Below are 16,642 nucleotides of genomic sequence, written 5' to 3'. Positions count from 1 at the left end.
TGCCCAGTGGGGAGAAGCCCAGACCTGCGTCCCACCGTGCATCGGCCCTGGGGCCCAGGCGTGCTGCTTTCTCCTTCCTCACGACACCCGCCCAGCCTTCCTGGGGTCGGCCTCTGCCCAGGCGCAGGGCCCCCAGTTCATGCTGGTTCCGTGCTCCTTATTCTCCGTCACACGCTCTGACGCCTCCCTTTCCCCTCCCCGATTTCTTTTTTGTTTTTTTTTCTTTTTTTTAAAAGATGACCGGTAAGGGGATCTTAACCCTTGACTTGGTGTTGTCAGCACCACGCTCAGCCAGCGAGCTAACCGGCCATCCCTATATGGGATCCGAACCCATGGCCTTGGTGTTATCAGCACCGCACTCTCCTGAGTGAGCCACAGGCCGGCCCTCCCCTCCCCGATTTCTAAGAGAGAGAATGAAATCCAACTGTGGGAAGCAGGACAGAAGTTTCTTTAAAAGCCACCATCAGTGTTATAAATTATAAAAACTCGCCGTGGTCCATCAGGCTGATGTCGCCTCACCAGGTTTCATCAAGCTCGAAAGTGCAGGCGCAGAAACACGGACACTCCCTCTTTATGTTCCCTCCCCCGTCTCCTCGGTCCCGGGAGCTCACCCCTTTCTCCTTTGTCTCCCCAGGGACGTACCAGGGCCAGTGGGTTGGTGGCATGCGCCAGGGCTACGGCGTGCGGCAGAGTGTCCCCTATGGCATGGCAGCAGTCATCCGCTCACCCCTGAGGACATCCATCAACTCTCTGCGCAGTGAGCACACCAACGGCACGGCGCTGCACCCGGACGCCTCCCCGGCGGTGGCCGGCAGCCCGGCCGTGTCCCGGGGGGGCTTCGTGCTCGTGGCGCACAGCGACTCCGAGATCCTCAAGAGCAAGAAGAAAGGGCTGTTCCGGCGCTCGCTGCTGAGCGGGCTGAAGCTGCGCAAGTCCGAGTCCAAGAGCAGCCTGGCCAGCCAGCGCAGCAAGCAGAGCTCCTTCCGCAGCGAGGCGGGCATGAGCACCGTCAGCTCCACGGCCAGCGACATCCACTCCACCATCAGCCTGGGCGAGGCCGAGGCCGAGCTGGCCGTCATCGAGGATGACATTGACGCCACCACCACCGAGACCTATGTGGGCGAGTGGAAGAACGACAAGCGATCGGGCTTCGGCGTGAGCCAGCGCTCGGATGGGCTCAAGTACGAGGGCGAGTGGGCCGGCAACCGGCGGCATGGCTACGGCTGCATGACCTTCCCCGACGGCACCAAGGAGGAGGGCAAGTACAAGCAGAACGTGCTCGTCAGCGGCAAGCGCAAGAACCTCATCCCGCTGCGGGCCAGCAAGATCCGCGAGAAGGTGGACCGGGCCGTGGAGGCGGCCGAGCGGGCGGCCACCATCGCCAAGCAGAAGGCTGAGATTGCGGCTTCCAGGTAGGAGGGCGAGGGGGCGGCCACGGCCTGGTGGGGCTGACTGATCTCAGTCACTTGGTGGGGGGTTGCGGGCCTGGTCTGGTCAGTCACACGGTCCCTTGAGGCCTTGAGCTGTGCCCAGTTTGAGGCTGACACTGGCGCTTCTCAAACTATACCCCAGGGAACCCTGGAGTTCCTTGGAAGTCTCAGAAGTAAGTGGCCATGGACAGGGGTGGGGCATGAGGGGTTCTGGACCTACAGATTCTCTCCCACACAGACCAGCGTCTCTTTTATCTGTTCCACATGCTGGTGTCTAACGTGAAATGCTGATGGGTAGAGCAGGTGGTCTGTTCTGTTGGCGCAGTGCTCCACGGGCAGCTGCTGGCTCACGTGAGGCTTGGTGCTTTTGGCCACCAGCACCCTGAATGGGCTTTGGGATCTACTGAATTCGGGGTTTGGCACAGACATCAGACCCTAAGAAAGGGGTCACAGGTGACCATAGTGGGTGCCTTGTGGATGACAAGGTGTCTTTAGGTGTTGGTATAGGTGGTTCCGGGCCAGAGGAGACTGCAGAGGTGGGCACATGAGCCTCCCAGCCAGGCTGGGGGTGGCAAGGGGCCGCAGAGGTGTGGGAGCCGCTGCTGCAGGCTGGGGAGGTTGTTCTGGGGAAAGCCTGGGCCCCACAGGTGGACCCCGGGCTCTAAAGTAACTGAGTCACTCGTCGGCTTTATCAAGGCTTCGGAAGGCGTTTTGGGAAACGCAGCCTCTGCTTCCTGCCAGCGCCTGCTTCTGGTCAGGGTGGGGTCACCAGGGTCTGCCCTGGGAGGCCTCTAGGAGGACATTTCCCTGCGTCTTTCTTGATGCTTCTATTCCCAGCCTGGAGCAGGCCTGGAGTTCTCCCAGGAAAGCTTCCAGCGCAGTTATGGCTCAGCCCTCCCGACCTTGTCGCTAATTAAAGTGCTAAAAGTAACTTTTAAGAAATATCTCAATGAACACTGTATACTCCAGATTAAACTATTGTTAACATGTTGCCACACACACATGCACAAAAAACTTAGCCCATTTGGTTCTGATTTCCAGTGATCTTTGATCTACAGGGAAAGTGCCAAATCGATGGCTGTGGGTTGCTGGCAGAACACCTGTGGCTCACAGCGTCCGTGGTTTTAGAGAAAACCAGATCCATTCCCAGGAGCCAAACAGAAGGAAAATGGCATTACTACCCGAGTATGGAGGTCCCAAAGTGCTCTGACCGCCCCCTTCTAACTCCCCCAGGAATGTTCGGGCAGGGAAATAAATAGCAGCGTGTATGACTACTCACCTGGTATTTTAAGAACAAATTAGGTTCAATAGTTATTTTTCCATCATAAATGTAACACTTGCTCCATGTAAGAAAATTGGAAAATGATACTTAAGAGGAGGAAAGCTGCGTTGGCTGTGGTCTGACATATCATCTGAGAGTCCTTGGCATTTTGGCGAATCTCCTTCCTTCCAGTTGTTTTGTTGTGTTTTCCGACCCTGTGTATTTTGGTTTTTTGACCCAGTGGACAAGAGGCAGTTTGTGGGGCCAGGGACAGTGGGGTCAGAGATGGCAAGACGCTCAGGATGGCTCCCGCCTGGCGTGAAGGTTGGTCCTCAGCTGAGGGCTTGTAAGACAGAAGCACAGGGATTTCCTGGACAGTGCGTGCTCCACAGGACCGACTTGAGGGCCCCGTCCCCAGGTGAATGTCTTTAGGACTGAGGATGTGGGCACAAAACAGTTTTCAGACCCCATGGGATGTGAAGGAGCAGGATATGCTGCCAGCAGAGCCGGGCCAGTACGTGAGGAGGTCCCTGGCAAGGTTGTCACCTCTGTGCCTTAGTCCCTCATCTGTGAAGCGGGAGGAGGCCCAGGAGGCTCACGTGGTCACAGCTTCATTTGTGGCTGGCTCCTGCCCCTCGGGGTAGGGGTGCTGATGTCCCACACGTGTGAGAGCATGGGGCTGGGGGAGGCTCTGACATAGGAGTGGCCTCCATGACTGGGAGAAACCGAGAGGCTGGGCCCGGAAGGGACAGAGACACAAAGAAGTTGGGTCCAGCTCAGGTGACTGGTAAGTCACTAGCCCGTCATGGCATTGGCTGGTGGCCGGCCTGGGTGTGGCACAGCTCCTGGGGCCTCTCCTGTGTTTTATCTGCTGGACAGAAGGACAGATGGATGAATGGATGGGTGGGCGGATGGACCCCAGGAGAGAGGGAAGGCGGGAGCCCGTGCGTGTGTGTGCACAGCTGCAGACGCCCTGGCAGAGCCCCCTCCCCATTCGTCCACTGAACCTCTGTAGCCACCCTCAGCCCCACTGGCCAACCCCGGCCCCAGGCTTGTCTTTTGCACACACGGTGTCGCCAAGTAGACTCAGTCCTGTCGCAGGTGCTGCAGGTGCCAGAGAGAGTGAACGACTGGGGTTTTGCAGCCTGGCCCCTGTGTGAGAAAGGGCCTAGCTGCACACACGCACACCACACACACATCCTCACACTCACTCACATGCGGACATGGGGGCTGGGTGCATCTCCTCCCAGGTCACCAGAACATCCTGAATTGCAGAGTCTGGCACTTACAGTGTGAGGGAGGAGGCGTCAGGCCTTAACTGGGGAACCCGCTTCCTGGAGTCTGGCCTCCAAGACCCCAGGCCATGTCCAACCCGGGCCCTTGCTGCTGAGCGACCTTGGCAGGTTGCTCACCCTCTCTGGGCCTGGGTTCCCCCTTGAAGGAGGGGATTGGGCTCCATGCTCCATGCAGTGCCCTTGGTGTGGGACCTGGTACATGGGGACACCAACGTTGGTGCAGCTGTCACCCCAGCCCTGCCCTGCGCCAGCGTGTCCACAGGCAGCTGCATGTGTGAGCTGCAGCCAGGCCTCCTAGTGCCCAGAGTCACAGGCAACACAGTGTCCTGGGTCACTACAATGGCGAGCCTCTATTCCAGGCTGCAGCCCAGAGCTGTGTTTCCTACATTTTCTCAATGGGCTTAGAATTTGGAAAAAAGAGAGAGAGAGAGAGAGAGAAGGGAGCAGAGGCTGTTGTCCTCAGGACGGAAGCCGTGATGGATGGCTGGCTCAGCGGCCCTGAAGCCCCGGGGCTGACCCTCCACTGGAGCATGAGAGCAGCCAGCGAGGGGCGGGCTGAGGTCACTGTCACAGCGAGAGAGACGGCGGGGGAGTGGCGGGGCTGTGTCACTTTGCCCTCGCCTGGGCATGGCCATGCCTGTCCAACTGGGTGAGCTGAGAAAGAGGTTGCTTTGTCCTCACTGGAGCTCGTAGGGACGGCTGCAGTGAGGGCAGGGGACATGAGCTTTCCTGGAAGATGGGGCAGTGGGGGGTGCATGGAGCTGGAACCCTGAGGAGGGTGCCATTGTTGCCACCTCGCAGAGGGGAGGACTAAGGCCCAGAGCTGCTAAGGGGACTGGCCCATGTTCCCACAGCTAGGAGCAGGGAGCTGGGGGTCCTCCTTAGGCCTGGTTCTCAGCCCCTCACCATGCACTGGAATCACCTGGGGGATCTAGGCAGGGATGCTGTGGTCGCTGTCTGGGCTTTTGAGTCTTTTGAGCTCCCCAGGTAGTTGCATGGTGCTGCAAGGTTGTACGCGCACACATGGCCGGGCCCCAGCCCCATCTGTCCCAGCTGGTCTGGGGCCTCCCTGATGCTGGAGCCCTTGATCTGGGAACCCCACGCTTCTCTCAGTCCTCATGGGTGCTGGGTCAGGTGGCCCACCACGGAGACGAGCCATGGGAGACGAGCCATGGGAGACGAGGGCTGTGTGGGACCCTCTGCTGCAGAGAAAGGAGTGGGTTGAGACACTGTGCTGGGGTCAGCCAGAAAGGGCTGCTGTTTGCCCCGTGCCTTCCTCCTGTGTGTCCTTCTCACCTTCTGGGGACTGCCACAAGCATGTGGCTATGACGGGCTCCACCTGCTGTGTCCCCTAACAGCGGTCCTGGGAAAGGGGGTGGGCGCAGAGGACGCAGGCCTGTCCTCCCCTCCTGTGCTCAGTGTGTTTGTATGAAGCCTCCCGCACCAGGTAGGCAAGCGGGTCGCCTCCATGCTGACCAGGCTGCCTCTTCTGATCCCCCCGCCCTTTGCCCACGGCAGACATGACCATCCGGTCAGAGTCCTCCTAGCAGCCCCCGTGGGTCTGGAAGTTGAAATGGAACCACCGTCCTTGATCTGCTGTTCACCAGAGTACCAGCTCACAGCTGCTGGAATCAGAACACAAACACGTCACCCACGCTAGAGGTGCAAGAGGACCGACGGTTGTCGCACATTCCATTTCAGCAGCAGAGCCCCTCTGCCATGCAAGCTATCACGGCCCCCAGGGTAGAAGCCAGAGGAAGGCAGGGACGCTCCAGTGGAGGCTGAGCAGGGGCAGGGACGGGGGCAGCCTGGCAGCGTTCACCCTTCCCCACCCCTGCCCTCCCGGGGGAGGAGTGTCTGAGGCTGCGTCCAGGTTCCGTGCAGAGGTGCTGCCCCCACCCGCTGTGTCTGCTGAGGGTGAGGGAAGAGGGTACAGCCCATGCAGGAGTCATGAGAACCTGGCAGGGTCGCTTCTCCTGAGCCACTCTCTCTGCCTGCCTGTGACGCAGCATGTAAACGTTGCTGTGAGGAGACCCAGAGGGTTTGCAGAGCAGTAGCACAGCAGGAGCAGGAGGGATTATGATGAACTGACCTTCATTCTGTTGGAACAGGGACCCCACCGGGCCAGCGGTTTGTGTCTGTTCTGTTCACTCTGAATCCCAGGGCCTGGACCAGCGCGTGCCATGGGGTCTCTGCTTGGTCACTGTGTTCTGAATGAATGAGTGAGTGAATGAATGATTGCTTAGGCCCCACTTTCTTTATCAGGGGCTGCATAGCTGCTTCTTTTGGTGTGGGGGACCAAGAGGGGGACGGGGGCCACGGCTGCCATGAGGCAGGGGAACTCTGGGCCAACTTGCAAGGCGGGCGAGGGACTTGGGGTGGCCACGCCAGAGCCATGTTCCCACAGGACCCTTCCTGCTCCTTGGGGCCACAGACCCTCAAGGGGCAGGAGGTGAACCCCCTCTGGGTTTAGCACGGTGGCATCTCCTGGAAGGCAGCTATGCTCACCACTATACACCAGGGCCGCCCATGGTGGCATCTTCTGGCAAAATGAACAGAAGAGAGGACCATTTGTCTTGCAGGTTTAGTGTGGTGTTGATGAGTGGGCCCCAAAGTCCCAGCTGTTGACCTTCCTGGAAGCCTTGGCGGTCACCTGTCTCTGCAGAGGGTGGTGGAGAGGAACTTGCACAGGGCTGTGCATGGTGGGACTTACATGAGAGGGTGTCTGTGTGGTGCTCAGCGCAGCTCGGGCAGCAGGTGCTGAAATGACGAGATGAGAATAACTGCGACACAGGTGCGTGCGCATACACACAGGCTGGGATGTGCACCTCGACACCCCTGCAGGGGACCTGGCTTTGCTCCCAAACTTGCTCTTTCGGTTGATGGTGGCCAGGTGGGGGACTGGGAGAGGAAGAATAGCCCGACGTGCCGGGCAGGCACAGAATGACGATGCCCAAATTCTCGAGTCCTTCCTGCCCTCTACTTGGCACAGCTCCTCTCTGGCGTTAAACCCACAGCCTGGAGTGGTGAGTCAACCCTGTCTCCTGGGTGTGACCCTGTCTGCTTGAGGTGAGTGAGGAGGAGGTGGGGGCGGGGTGGCTGCTGCTTTCGGAGGCTCTTTGCTCCCTGCAGGAGCAGCCCTGGGGTGGGCATGGGCGCGGGCCTGTGGGCAGGGTGTATGCAGGGTGGGCTGGGGAGGCTCTGGGGCGGGGATGGCCCTGGTCTGTCCTAGAAGGTGTGGGAAGTGGGCTGCAGAGGCCAGGCATGTGCAGGGGCTTCTAGGTGGTGGCCACATGGTTGGTGGCACCTGCTGCTATGAGTTGAGGCCGGCTAGGTCTCGTGGCAGTTCACAGGATCGTGACAGCAAGCCTGTGTGGCAGCTGTCAGCTGACATCCCTGTCTTGTGATTCTTTGCTGAGGGTGCAGGGCTTTGACCAGACGTTTAGATAAGAGATGACAAGTTCTTGGCACCTTTGGGGCCCTTCCTCCTTCCCTGCACCTGTGGCAGACATGGCTAATTGACGGCTGCATTCAGAATCTTCATGCCAGGCAGGCCCTTCTAATGGATTGGGACTGCCCTACGGGCTCAGTGGGACAGTGAACTCAGGAGAGACTTGGCCTCAGATGCTAAGGAGGACATTGCCCAGATCAGTGGCCGGGGCAGGACTGGAGCTCATGTCTGGGCTCTGCTGTCTGCCCTGCTCCTTCTCTTGGGCCCCTGCAGACACAGACCAGGTTCTGAGATCCCCATTCATAAATACAGGGGTGGCTGCTGGCATCCTTCAAATGCCTTTTAAATACAGTGTTGCTCCTGGGATGGGAAAGATTCGGTGCACAAAACCTGGGATGAGGCCTGCTCAGAAAGGGGGTTCTAAACCCTTCCCCACCATGCTCCTGCTTCTTGAGTCCCTTCTGTGTGCCAGTCCCTGAGCTGGTGTCTGCGAGCCAGTCTCTGGGCCCCCACCTGCTTCCTTTCCGCTCTCTGCAGTGGCTTTCCAACTCCAGAGCAGAGTCCTTCTGTGAGTTACAGATCTCCACCCGCCAGCGCCCTGAGCCATGGGTCCAGGTGGGAGGATGAACTGTTGGCTGGAGCTCTCTGATGGGTGGTCTTGGCCATGGGAAGCAAGACTTTTAAGGATCTGAAATGGGGAACGGGGAATTTTGTTTTTTAAAAATATTATTGCTCATTAAAACTATAAAATAATATATCCTTGTAAAAAAACGGTAAAACAATAAGGCAGATCTGTATAAAGTCACTATCCACTTGGAGGAAATGACAGTTTTTTCAGATGTCTTCTCAATGCTTATGCAAACATGCATATCACACCTGTGTAATTTCCCTTTGCAGAAGTGGAATCGTGCTGTGCATTTGCTTCATAGCTTGTTTTCTTTTCTCGTCCCTTGTATTGAGGACATCTTTCCATGTCAGGGTATCCGGATCTGTGTGTTTCCTTAACGGCTACATGGTATTCTACGGTAGGCAGGCTCCAGCAGCTTCTGCCCCTCCCCCGTGAATGAGCCCTTCGGACGTGTGTGATCTTTCAGTCTCACGAGCAAGGCCACAGAGGCCGTCCTTGCTCAGCCACCTTTGTGGCTGGCACTGGTATTTCCGCACCATGATCTCCCGGAGCAGGCTTTGCTGGCTAAAAGACATGCGCACTTAAGGTTTGTGGTGGACGCTGCCTCATCCATCACCCAGTGAAAAGGCTGTGCTGACTTGACTTGATGGGAAGGGAGGGCTCCAGGGGGTGGTGGTGGAGTGGCCTTGATTGATCGCTGTGTCATCGAGGGGCTTCTCCCTGGGGTAGGCTGAATAAAGGCCCCCAAAGACATGCATGTCCTAATCCCTAGAACCTGTGGATATGTTACCTTATGTGGCAAAGGGACTTTGCAGATGGGGTTAATTTAAAGATATTGAGATGAGATTACCCTGGATTATCCAGGTGGGCCCAGTGTCATCACAGGGGTCCTTAGGACAGGACCGTGTTGGAGAAGGAGAAGTGACAAGAAGCAGGGTTGGAGTGATGTGCTCTGAAGGAGTAGGGACCAGGAGCAGGAAGCTTCTAGAAGCTGGAAAGGACAAAGGGATTCTCCTCTGCAGCCTCCAGAAGGAACCAGCCCTGCAGACACCTTGATTTCAGCCCTCTAAGACTCGGTTTGGATTTCTGAGCTGTGGAACTCTAGGAGAATAAATGTGTGTTGTTTTAAGCCACCAAGTCTGTGTCCATTTTTTCCAACAGCTGCAGGAAACTCACATGCTCCACAATCCGGCTGCAGTGTTCCCCTCTCAAGAACGGCCTGCCTGTCCCCTCTGCACCCCCACCAGGCTGGCCTGCTTGGCAGCAGCACCTCCAGGCTCTGCAGAGTTGGGCTGTCTCCATGCAGGGAACTCGCGGCTTCCTGCCTCCGTGGGAGGGCCGGCCACATGCTAGGAGAGGCCTTCTGGTGGGCGATGGCCCATCTGTGCCTGCTCTGGCCTCCCAACATGAAACTGAAAAGGAGAGCCTGGGGAAGGGGTGTTAGAATCCCTGGGAAAGGGCCAGTTTCAAGGCCAGCCGAGGGGGTCACTGAGGGCTAGAGGCTGGTGTGTTGTTTTGGGGGCCCGGCTGCCTTCCGGGTTCTGCATGCAAACCCTCAGCCTGTCCATCACAGTGATCCAGGGAACCTGACCTGGGTCTGTTCTGGCGTCTTCTGTGGGGCTTCCCCAGGGCTGGCAGGTGTCTGGCCTGAGGAGCGGGCTCCTGCACACCTCCCCCACCTCCCCCACCTCCAGTCCTTGCCCCACGGGGTCTTGCCCTTGCCACGGGGTCAGGAGATACCAGCTGTCAGATGTGATTAGGATTGTGGCCACCTCCCTCGCCCGCCTCTCAAAATGTGCAGCTTGTCAGACAGGAGCGTGGGGCCTGTGACTTATCCCATGGCAGCTTTCCACCTGGACTCGTCGGAGGCACCTTGGGGGACGCAGGGAGACAGGAAGCCAGCCCTGTGCTGGCCACATCCAGGAGATCCCTGGGCCTGGGGGGCTTAGGAGGTTGGGGGGCCTAGAGCCCAGAGTGCAGAGAAGGTCTAGGGCGGCGGGACCCAGGCCATGGAACTTGCCTCTCTCAGGAGAAACACTTGCTGTTTGAGAGGCCCCAGGGAAAGAGACTCCAAAATGGTCTTGGCAATTCACCCCAGGATTTGGGGACTGCCTGGAATTTCTCCTCTGAATCTAACCCCAAACCCTCCTGTTGCAGCTGAGCCCAGATCTTGTCCATGTTTGCGAGAAATGGTCAGTGGTCCTGCTCTTCGTTAGCTCTGTGGCCTCAGGCAAGCTGCTTAAACTCCTTGAGCCTAAAGTGGGTGGAGGACAGGCGTGCCCAGCAGCGGGTCCTCACAAAGAGTAAACACAGTGAGGCTGCCAGCTCGGAGCACCTGGCGTGGGCCACGTGCCCTCCCCTCTGTCAACGTCACCATCAACATGGGTGTTATCAAGGCCAGACTAACCCCAGTGGACCTCAGGCCCCTGTTTTGCTTGCTCCTGTTGGTCCTGGAGCCCCCAGACTCCCCACACTGTGGACACCTGCGCCAGGCACGCCATGAGCAGCTGCCTCTCCCTGCGTGGCATCTGTGTATTTATGTCTTTCTGGTGCCTCTCCCTAAATGTTAACTTTTTAAGCTGAATTAAATCCAACCCACCCAGCACCTATGATGCACCTAGGATGTGCCTGGCCCCAGTGCCAGAGTGCAGACGTGTGCTGGACTTCGTCCTCGTCTATGACTGAGGACTGCTCTGTCTGCAGGTCGACCAGGCTTTCTTATCCATCCGTTGGTTGTTGGGCATTTGTTTCCACTTCTGTCTGCTGTGAGTAATGCTGTCGTGAACATTCACGTACAAACGTCTGTGCAGACGTGTGTTGGAATCCTTTGGGTAGACACTTAGGAGTGGAACTGCTGGGTTCTGTGCTGACTCTAATTTTTGCCTCTTGAGGAACGGCCAGACGACCCCCACTTTACATTCCCACCAGCAGAGCTCACAGGCTCCCATGTCCTCACCACACTTGCTCTGGTCTGTCTTCTTGATCCCGGCCGTCCTCGTGGGTGGGAAGTAGTATCTCATTGTGGCTGCGATTTGCATTTCCCGATGGCTAAAAGTGGCGAGCGTCTTCTCGTGTGTTTATTGGCCATTTTATACCTTTATACCTTTTTTGGAGAAATGCCTGCAAGTTGAATTTTTAATGAATACTTGTATCTCATTTCATGTTAAACTTATTTAGGTGTCAGCGGTCAGCCTCCCTGCACGAGACTGTGAGCTCCTGCAGGCAGGACCTGCCTCATTCTGTGTTCCTGCAGCGTCTGGGGCAGGGCCTTGGGAGGACTGTGTTCTGCAGAGTTCTGGGCTGTGAGGTTTGTGTAGGCACCAACGGAGAGACTCCTTCCAGGAGCAGGGCTGTGCAATTGCTCCCAAGCGCCGATCCTGCCTGACTCTGTGCCCTCAGCCCTGAAGCACTGTCCTGGGGGAGAGGTGGAGGCCCCCACTGGGGACAAACCTGCCTCTGGCCCTGGAGGACCCGTTGCTTTTGCATTGTCACCAGGGAGATGCTGTCCGGGGCCAGTTCACTTTCTAGAAGAAGTCACTGCAGTGCCCTTCCTAGCTTGGGTTCCTCAGGGAAGACAGGCAGAAGCTGCTCGGGACCCTGCCCCTTCCTGAACTTTCTGGTGCCATCCAAGTACTCAGGAAATCATCAAAGCATTGGGAAGCCAAAGGATGTTGCTCTCCCACCTCACCTCCAGCTTTGTGGCTCCTGAGCCCTGCCCTCAGGAGCCTCTACCCCTGCGCTGGATTCCTGGGGAGAAGCTGGGACAGAGAGCACAGGGTTCGAGTCCTGTCCCTGCCCCTCAGAGTCTCTGCTCCCTGCCCCACACCTGTAAGTGGATAGGAGCACCTCCTCTGGAACTGTGAGAGGTCATGCATTTGAAGAACGTAGCAGAATACCTGTCATAGGGGGTGCTGTCGTGTGGTAAGCAGTGTCCCCCCAAAATTCACATCAGTGTAAACACCAGAGTGTGACTTTATTTGGAAACACAGTCTTTGCAGATGTAATTTAAAATGAGGCCCTATTGAAGGAGGATGTGCCCTAAGGCCTGTGATTGGTGTCTTTGTAGACGTGGGACAGTGGAGGCGAGACTGGCGGATGTGGAATCAGGGAGTGCTGGAGGCTACCACAGCCGGAAGAGGCAGGAACGAGCCTCCTGGGCCCTGCACGCCTTGATTTTAGACTTTGGCCTCCAGAAGTGTAAGAAAATAGACTTCTGATGTTGTAACCCACCCATTCTGTGATAATCTATTGCAGCAGCCCCAGGAAACAGTAGAGTCCTCAAGCACCAGGGCCCATTGTCACTGTTGGTTCCTTATTATTATCTCTCTTATTTTATCAACCTCTAAGGGCCTCAGTGACTGTAAAAGGGAGGGACACCGTGAGCCACAGGGCACCTGCTGTCTCTGTGTGCAGATTCGCGGTTCTCCCTGTCATTGCAAGCTGCCTTGGAAGGCACGTGGGGCCCGAGTCACCACCTGGAAGGGAGCCCCCTGCCAGTTAGGACACCATTTCCTTTCCTTTTCTTTTTACTTCTTAGCATGAGAAATCCCCAAAATACTAAAAAGCGGAGGGGAAAGTGTAATGGACACGGTGGGCCAGTCCCCGGGCTTGAGCTGCGAGCTGATCCTGAACCGTCCCACTTCACCTGACCCCTGACCCCTCCCCCAAGACTTTTGAAGCAAATCTTAGGCATCATATCTTCTATGAGATAAAAATAATTTTTTAAAATACCCATAATGTCAATATCATTATTCCACCTAAAAAATAACACTGATACCTTAACATCATTAAAAATCCAGCCAGACTTCACATTCTCCTGACAGTTTCATTTTTTATTTGTTGAAATTTATTTAAATTTACTATCGTGTGTTTTAATAAGATTTAAGTAAGACCCCGTGTAGGCATTAGTTGCGATGTCTCTTAAGCTTCTTTTAATTTGTAGACCCCCTTCCCTTCCCTCTCTCGTTTCTGCATTGTTTCTCTCTCTCTCTCTCTCTCTCTCTCTCTCTCTCTCTCTCTTTCTCTTTATTTTGGTTGAGAAAAACAGGCGTTTGTCCTAGAGTTTCCCATGGTCTGGATTTTCCCAAGTGTCTCCAGGGGTGGGTTTAATGTTCTCTTCTGTGCTCTGAAATTGGTAATTAGACGAAGAGGCTTGGTCAAATTCTGATTCTTTTTGTTTGTATTTGCAAGAGCACTTCCCAGATAGCGCTCAGCATGCTGGTGATGGGAGGCGCAGGGGCCATGGGTCTCCTTGGTATGTTGGCAGGAGGTTTTGGTTGTTGCCTGGTCCATCATTTCAGGGGTGCCTGGCTTGACTTGATGTGAACAGGAAATGCACTTTTGTCCTGTCCGAGCCACTGGGCGTTGTGGGGCCTGACCACTATGCTGTGTACTTAAACCCAAGTCTGTGCTGGCCAAGCTGCTTCTGCATCCCCCCAGCACCAGCACTCCCAGGCCTGCCTGGCTCCTGGTCCCTTGGAGCCCTGTACTGTCTGGACTGGAGCTGGGCCAAGCAGGCCCTTGCTTGGGCAGAGCAGGGGGATTGTCCAGTGGATGCTAGCCTGCGATGCTGGGAGGGAACCCAGAGAAGCAGCTGGGTGGCACAAGGTGGGTGGCCAGGTGGCAGGCAGTACCCTATGCTTGAGACTGAAACCAGCCTCCCTCCCGTCCTCCAGCCTTCAGCCAAGGGCAGGGCTGCTCTCCCTGTGCTCGCAGGCCAGCCTTTGCACCCAATGTGTTTCTCCCTCCAGTCCCCTCTTGTCATTACTATTTTCTTCTTCTTTTTGTTAAAGAATCAGATCACCAAGAAGCCTCCAAATCCCATCACCCCAGAAAGCTACTGTTAATATTATGGGGTGTTTCTTTCAAGGGTAGTTTCCGTGTGCGTGTAAATATACATGCACACACGGAGGAAGCGTGTGGTGCTGCTCCCGCGATCCTGTCTCTGCTGATTTACTGATGCTTTTTGAACATTCCTACGCAACACGAAGAGCAATTGGACATCCTCCTTCCAAGAGCAAAGCTGCCTGTTAAGACGTTCTAGATGTAAGGCTAAAGGCTAAAGTAAAAATACAGGCTTTAAAGTCACATGTGTAATATGATGCTACCTTTGCAGAAAAGCACAACAGACTTTATGATGAGTGTTTAGAGTCTTGGATTTTGGCCCTGTGACTTAATAACGGTATGCCTTCCCAAGATCCTTAACTTCCCCTCGCCTGTGACTGGGGATGGTCCTGAGCCCACCGGCGGGGGCGTGAGAACTGCACCACAGCGTACGACTGTCAGGCTGGCAGCTTAGTGTACGGTGGTGTCGTGCAGGCATGGGTGTCTTGCCATGTGTCCTCATAGTGCAGGTGGGGACCAGGAGTCCCTCAGGGAGGCTCAGGACTTCAACTGTGAGCCCCTTGAGTTGACAACCCACCTCCATCTGAGACTTCGAGGTCCTGCTCTGCTCCTGGCTGTGACCCCTGGTGCCAGCCCCCAGTGAGGCTAGTCTCAGGGGTCTGGGACCTGCATCAGGCTATGTGGTGCGGGGAGGGTCAACCCAGTCTCCACGGAGGGCTTGCTGTCTACCCCCGTGCAGAGAGGAGATAACGGGGAGGAGAAGGGTGCAGGACTCCTGCCCCATGGCACGCTCTCTGGGAGAGCACGCAGCTGCCTGTCCTGACTGCTCTTGTGCTGACATCTCTGCAGCGACAGACTGACAGAGCCGTGGCTGGAAGAACGGCAGTCTGGTCACTCATGCCATTGCTCAAAAGCCTCCAGGATAAAGTCCAGATTCCCCAGAAAGATATACAGCCCTCCTTGTCTTCCTCCAGGCCCTGGCTGGCGTCCTGCACCGCTGCCCACCACCCTCTGGGTGGTCCACAAATACGCTGTACTTTCCTCTTTGCATGTGCTGTCCCCTCTGCTTGGAACGTCCTTCCTTCTAAGCCCAGCGAGTTCCTACGCATCCCTGAAGACCCAGTTCAGACGCCCCTCTCTGAACTCGTCCCTGACTCCCAGAGGGGGCTGGCTGCCCCTTTTGGTGATCCCGAAACACTTTGGTTTTCCTTCCGTATTGGCATTTATCTTGACGTATAGGAGTTTTTCATTTACTTTTGGGGTGGTGAGCTCCCTTAAGCTAAGACGGCTTCCTTCTCAGTACCCAGCAGGCACAGGAGGGAGGCGAGTGCTTGCAGATACGGATGAAGGTGTCTGGGTGGTTCCGTGTTGTGGCTGCAGGTCAGACGTCGTGGGAACCTCCACCTCTGAGCTGCCCCCTCATCTGCACTTCAGGCATGATGATGTAATAGACCCCACTTCCTGGGGCAGCTGGGGAGTGGAGTGGGAAGATGCTTGTGGAATGCTCCGCACACCGCTGCCACCAGACAGCTCCACATCAGCATTGCAGTTTTTACCTTGGGATCCTCAGGGACAGGTTGCAAACTTGCTGCACAGTAACCCAGAGGGGTTTCTCTAGCAGGGCCTCTGAATCCCATCCCGGCCACACAGAGATGTTGTTCCCATGAGTTCTGATAGCTGCTCTGCCCTCTTCTTGCAGGACAGTGACCACCTAACTTGGGTGTGACCACTGGTCACCTGGTGACCTTCTGACAAGGACACGTGATAAATCCCCACCCAAGTTTGGCTGGGGGATATCACCACAGACAAGCTGCTCTTTGCTGCCAGTGCCCAGAGGATGTGGCCCAGCAGGTTTCTTTAGCTAGAGGCTGTGAGCGACCAGTTTGCCTTGGGGGTCAGCAGGTGGCAGGAGGTGGGGACATGCCCCCCATCAGTAATAACCGGCAAGGATGGGAGCACCATGTCCGGTACTACCGAGCAGCTTTCTGGTCCTTCCCGTCACCCCTGCCAGAGCACATGGCAAGTCACACAGACCTGCCAGCCCTCTCTGTTCAGCCACCCCAGGAAAGTCGTTCCACTTTGCTGAGCCTCAGTTTCCCCATCAATAAAATAGGAGTAATTTTCTATTTAAGTTTTAATTTTCATGTCCAGTTTTCTCTAAGCAATCGTATCTACTTCCAGAGGTTATATTCAACATTGTTAACTACCTATAGGTTGCAGGCATGAGCCAGTCTTTGGGCCCCTGCATAGGGAACTGGCTGTGCTGTGCCCTTCTGCGCCTCTGCTCTACGCACCTCGTAGGAGGCTCTAGGTTGCAGGAGAGCATCAGAAGGTGCCGACCGCGAGCCTGGCTCCAGGTGCACCCAGGGGGCTGGGTGGCCTCTCTGCTGCTGTCACTGTGCAGTGCCCTTCGACCGCCTGCCCAGCTGGCCTCTGCACAGTTGTCCTGCGTGGGGGCTGCCTGGCGGGGCATCCCTGTGTGACAGCACAGCCTCACTAGGGAGACTCTCGGGAGATGGTTGGGGAGCTGTGTCCCCTTGAGTGTTAACCAGGGCTGGGTGGCCTCTCTGCTGCTGTCACTGTGCAATGCCCTTCGACCGCCTGCCCAGCTGGCCTCTGCACAGTTGTCCTGCGTGGGGGCTGCCTGGCGGGGCATCCCTGTGTGACAGCATAGCCTCACTAGGGAGACTCTCGGGAGATGGTTGGGGAGCTGTGTCCCCTTGAGTGTTAACC

General features: G+C 56.3%; 1 protein-coding gene across 1 annotated transcript in view; it reads left to right on the top strand.

Annotated features, from left to right (window-relative positions):
- The first annotated feature begins 638 nt into the window (after window positions 1-638).
- JPH3 (junctophilin 3) overlaps window positions 639-16,642 on the top strand; it is a 63,422-nt gene continuing 47,418 nt past the window's right edge. The window contains exon 1 of the mRNA XM_008588713.1: window positions 639-1,412. Coding sequence (XP_008586935.1) covers window positions 664-1,412 — 749 coding nt within the window. The 5' untranslated portion in view covers window positions 639-663. The remainder of the gene's footprint in view (window positions 1,413-16,642) is intronic.

The sequence above is a fragment of the Galeopterus variegatus genome, unplaced genomic scaffold (genome assembly GCF_000696425.1).
Source record: "Galeopterus variegatus unplaced genomic scaffold, G_variegatus-3.0.2 Scaffold4982, whole genome shotgun sequence".
Lineage (NCBI taxonomy): Eukaryota > Metazoa > Chordata > Mammalia > Dermoptera > Cynocephalidae > Galeopterus > Galeopterus variegatus.
The sequence above is the reverse complement of the archived record's forward strand: the minus strand, read 5'-3'. Positions and strand labels throughout refer to the sequence as shown.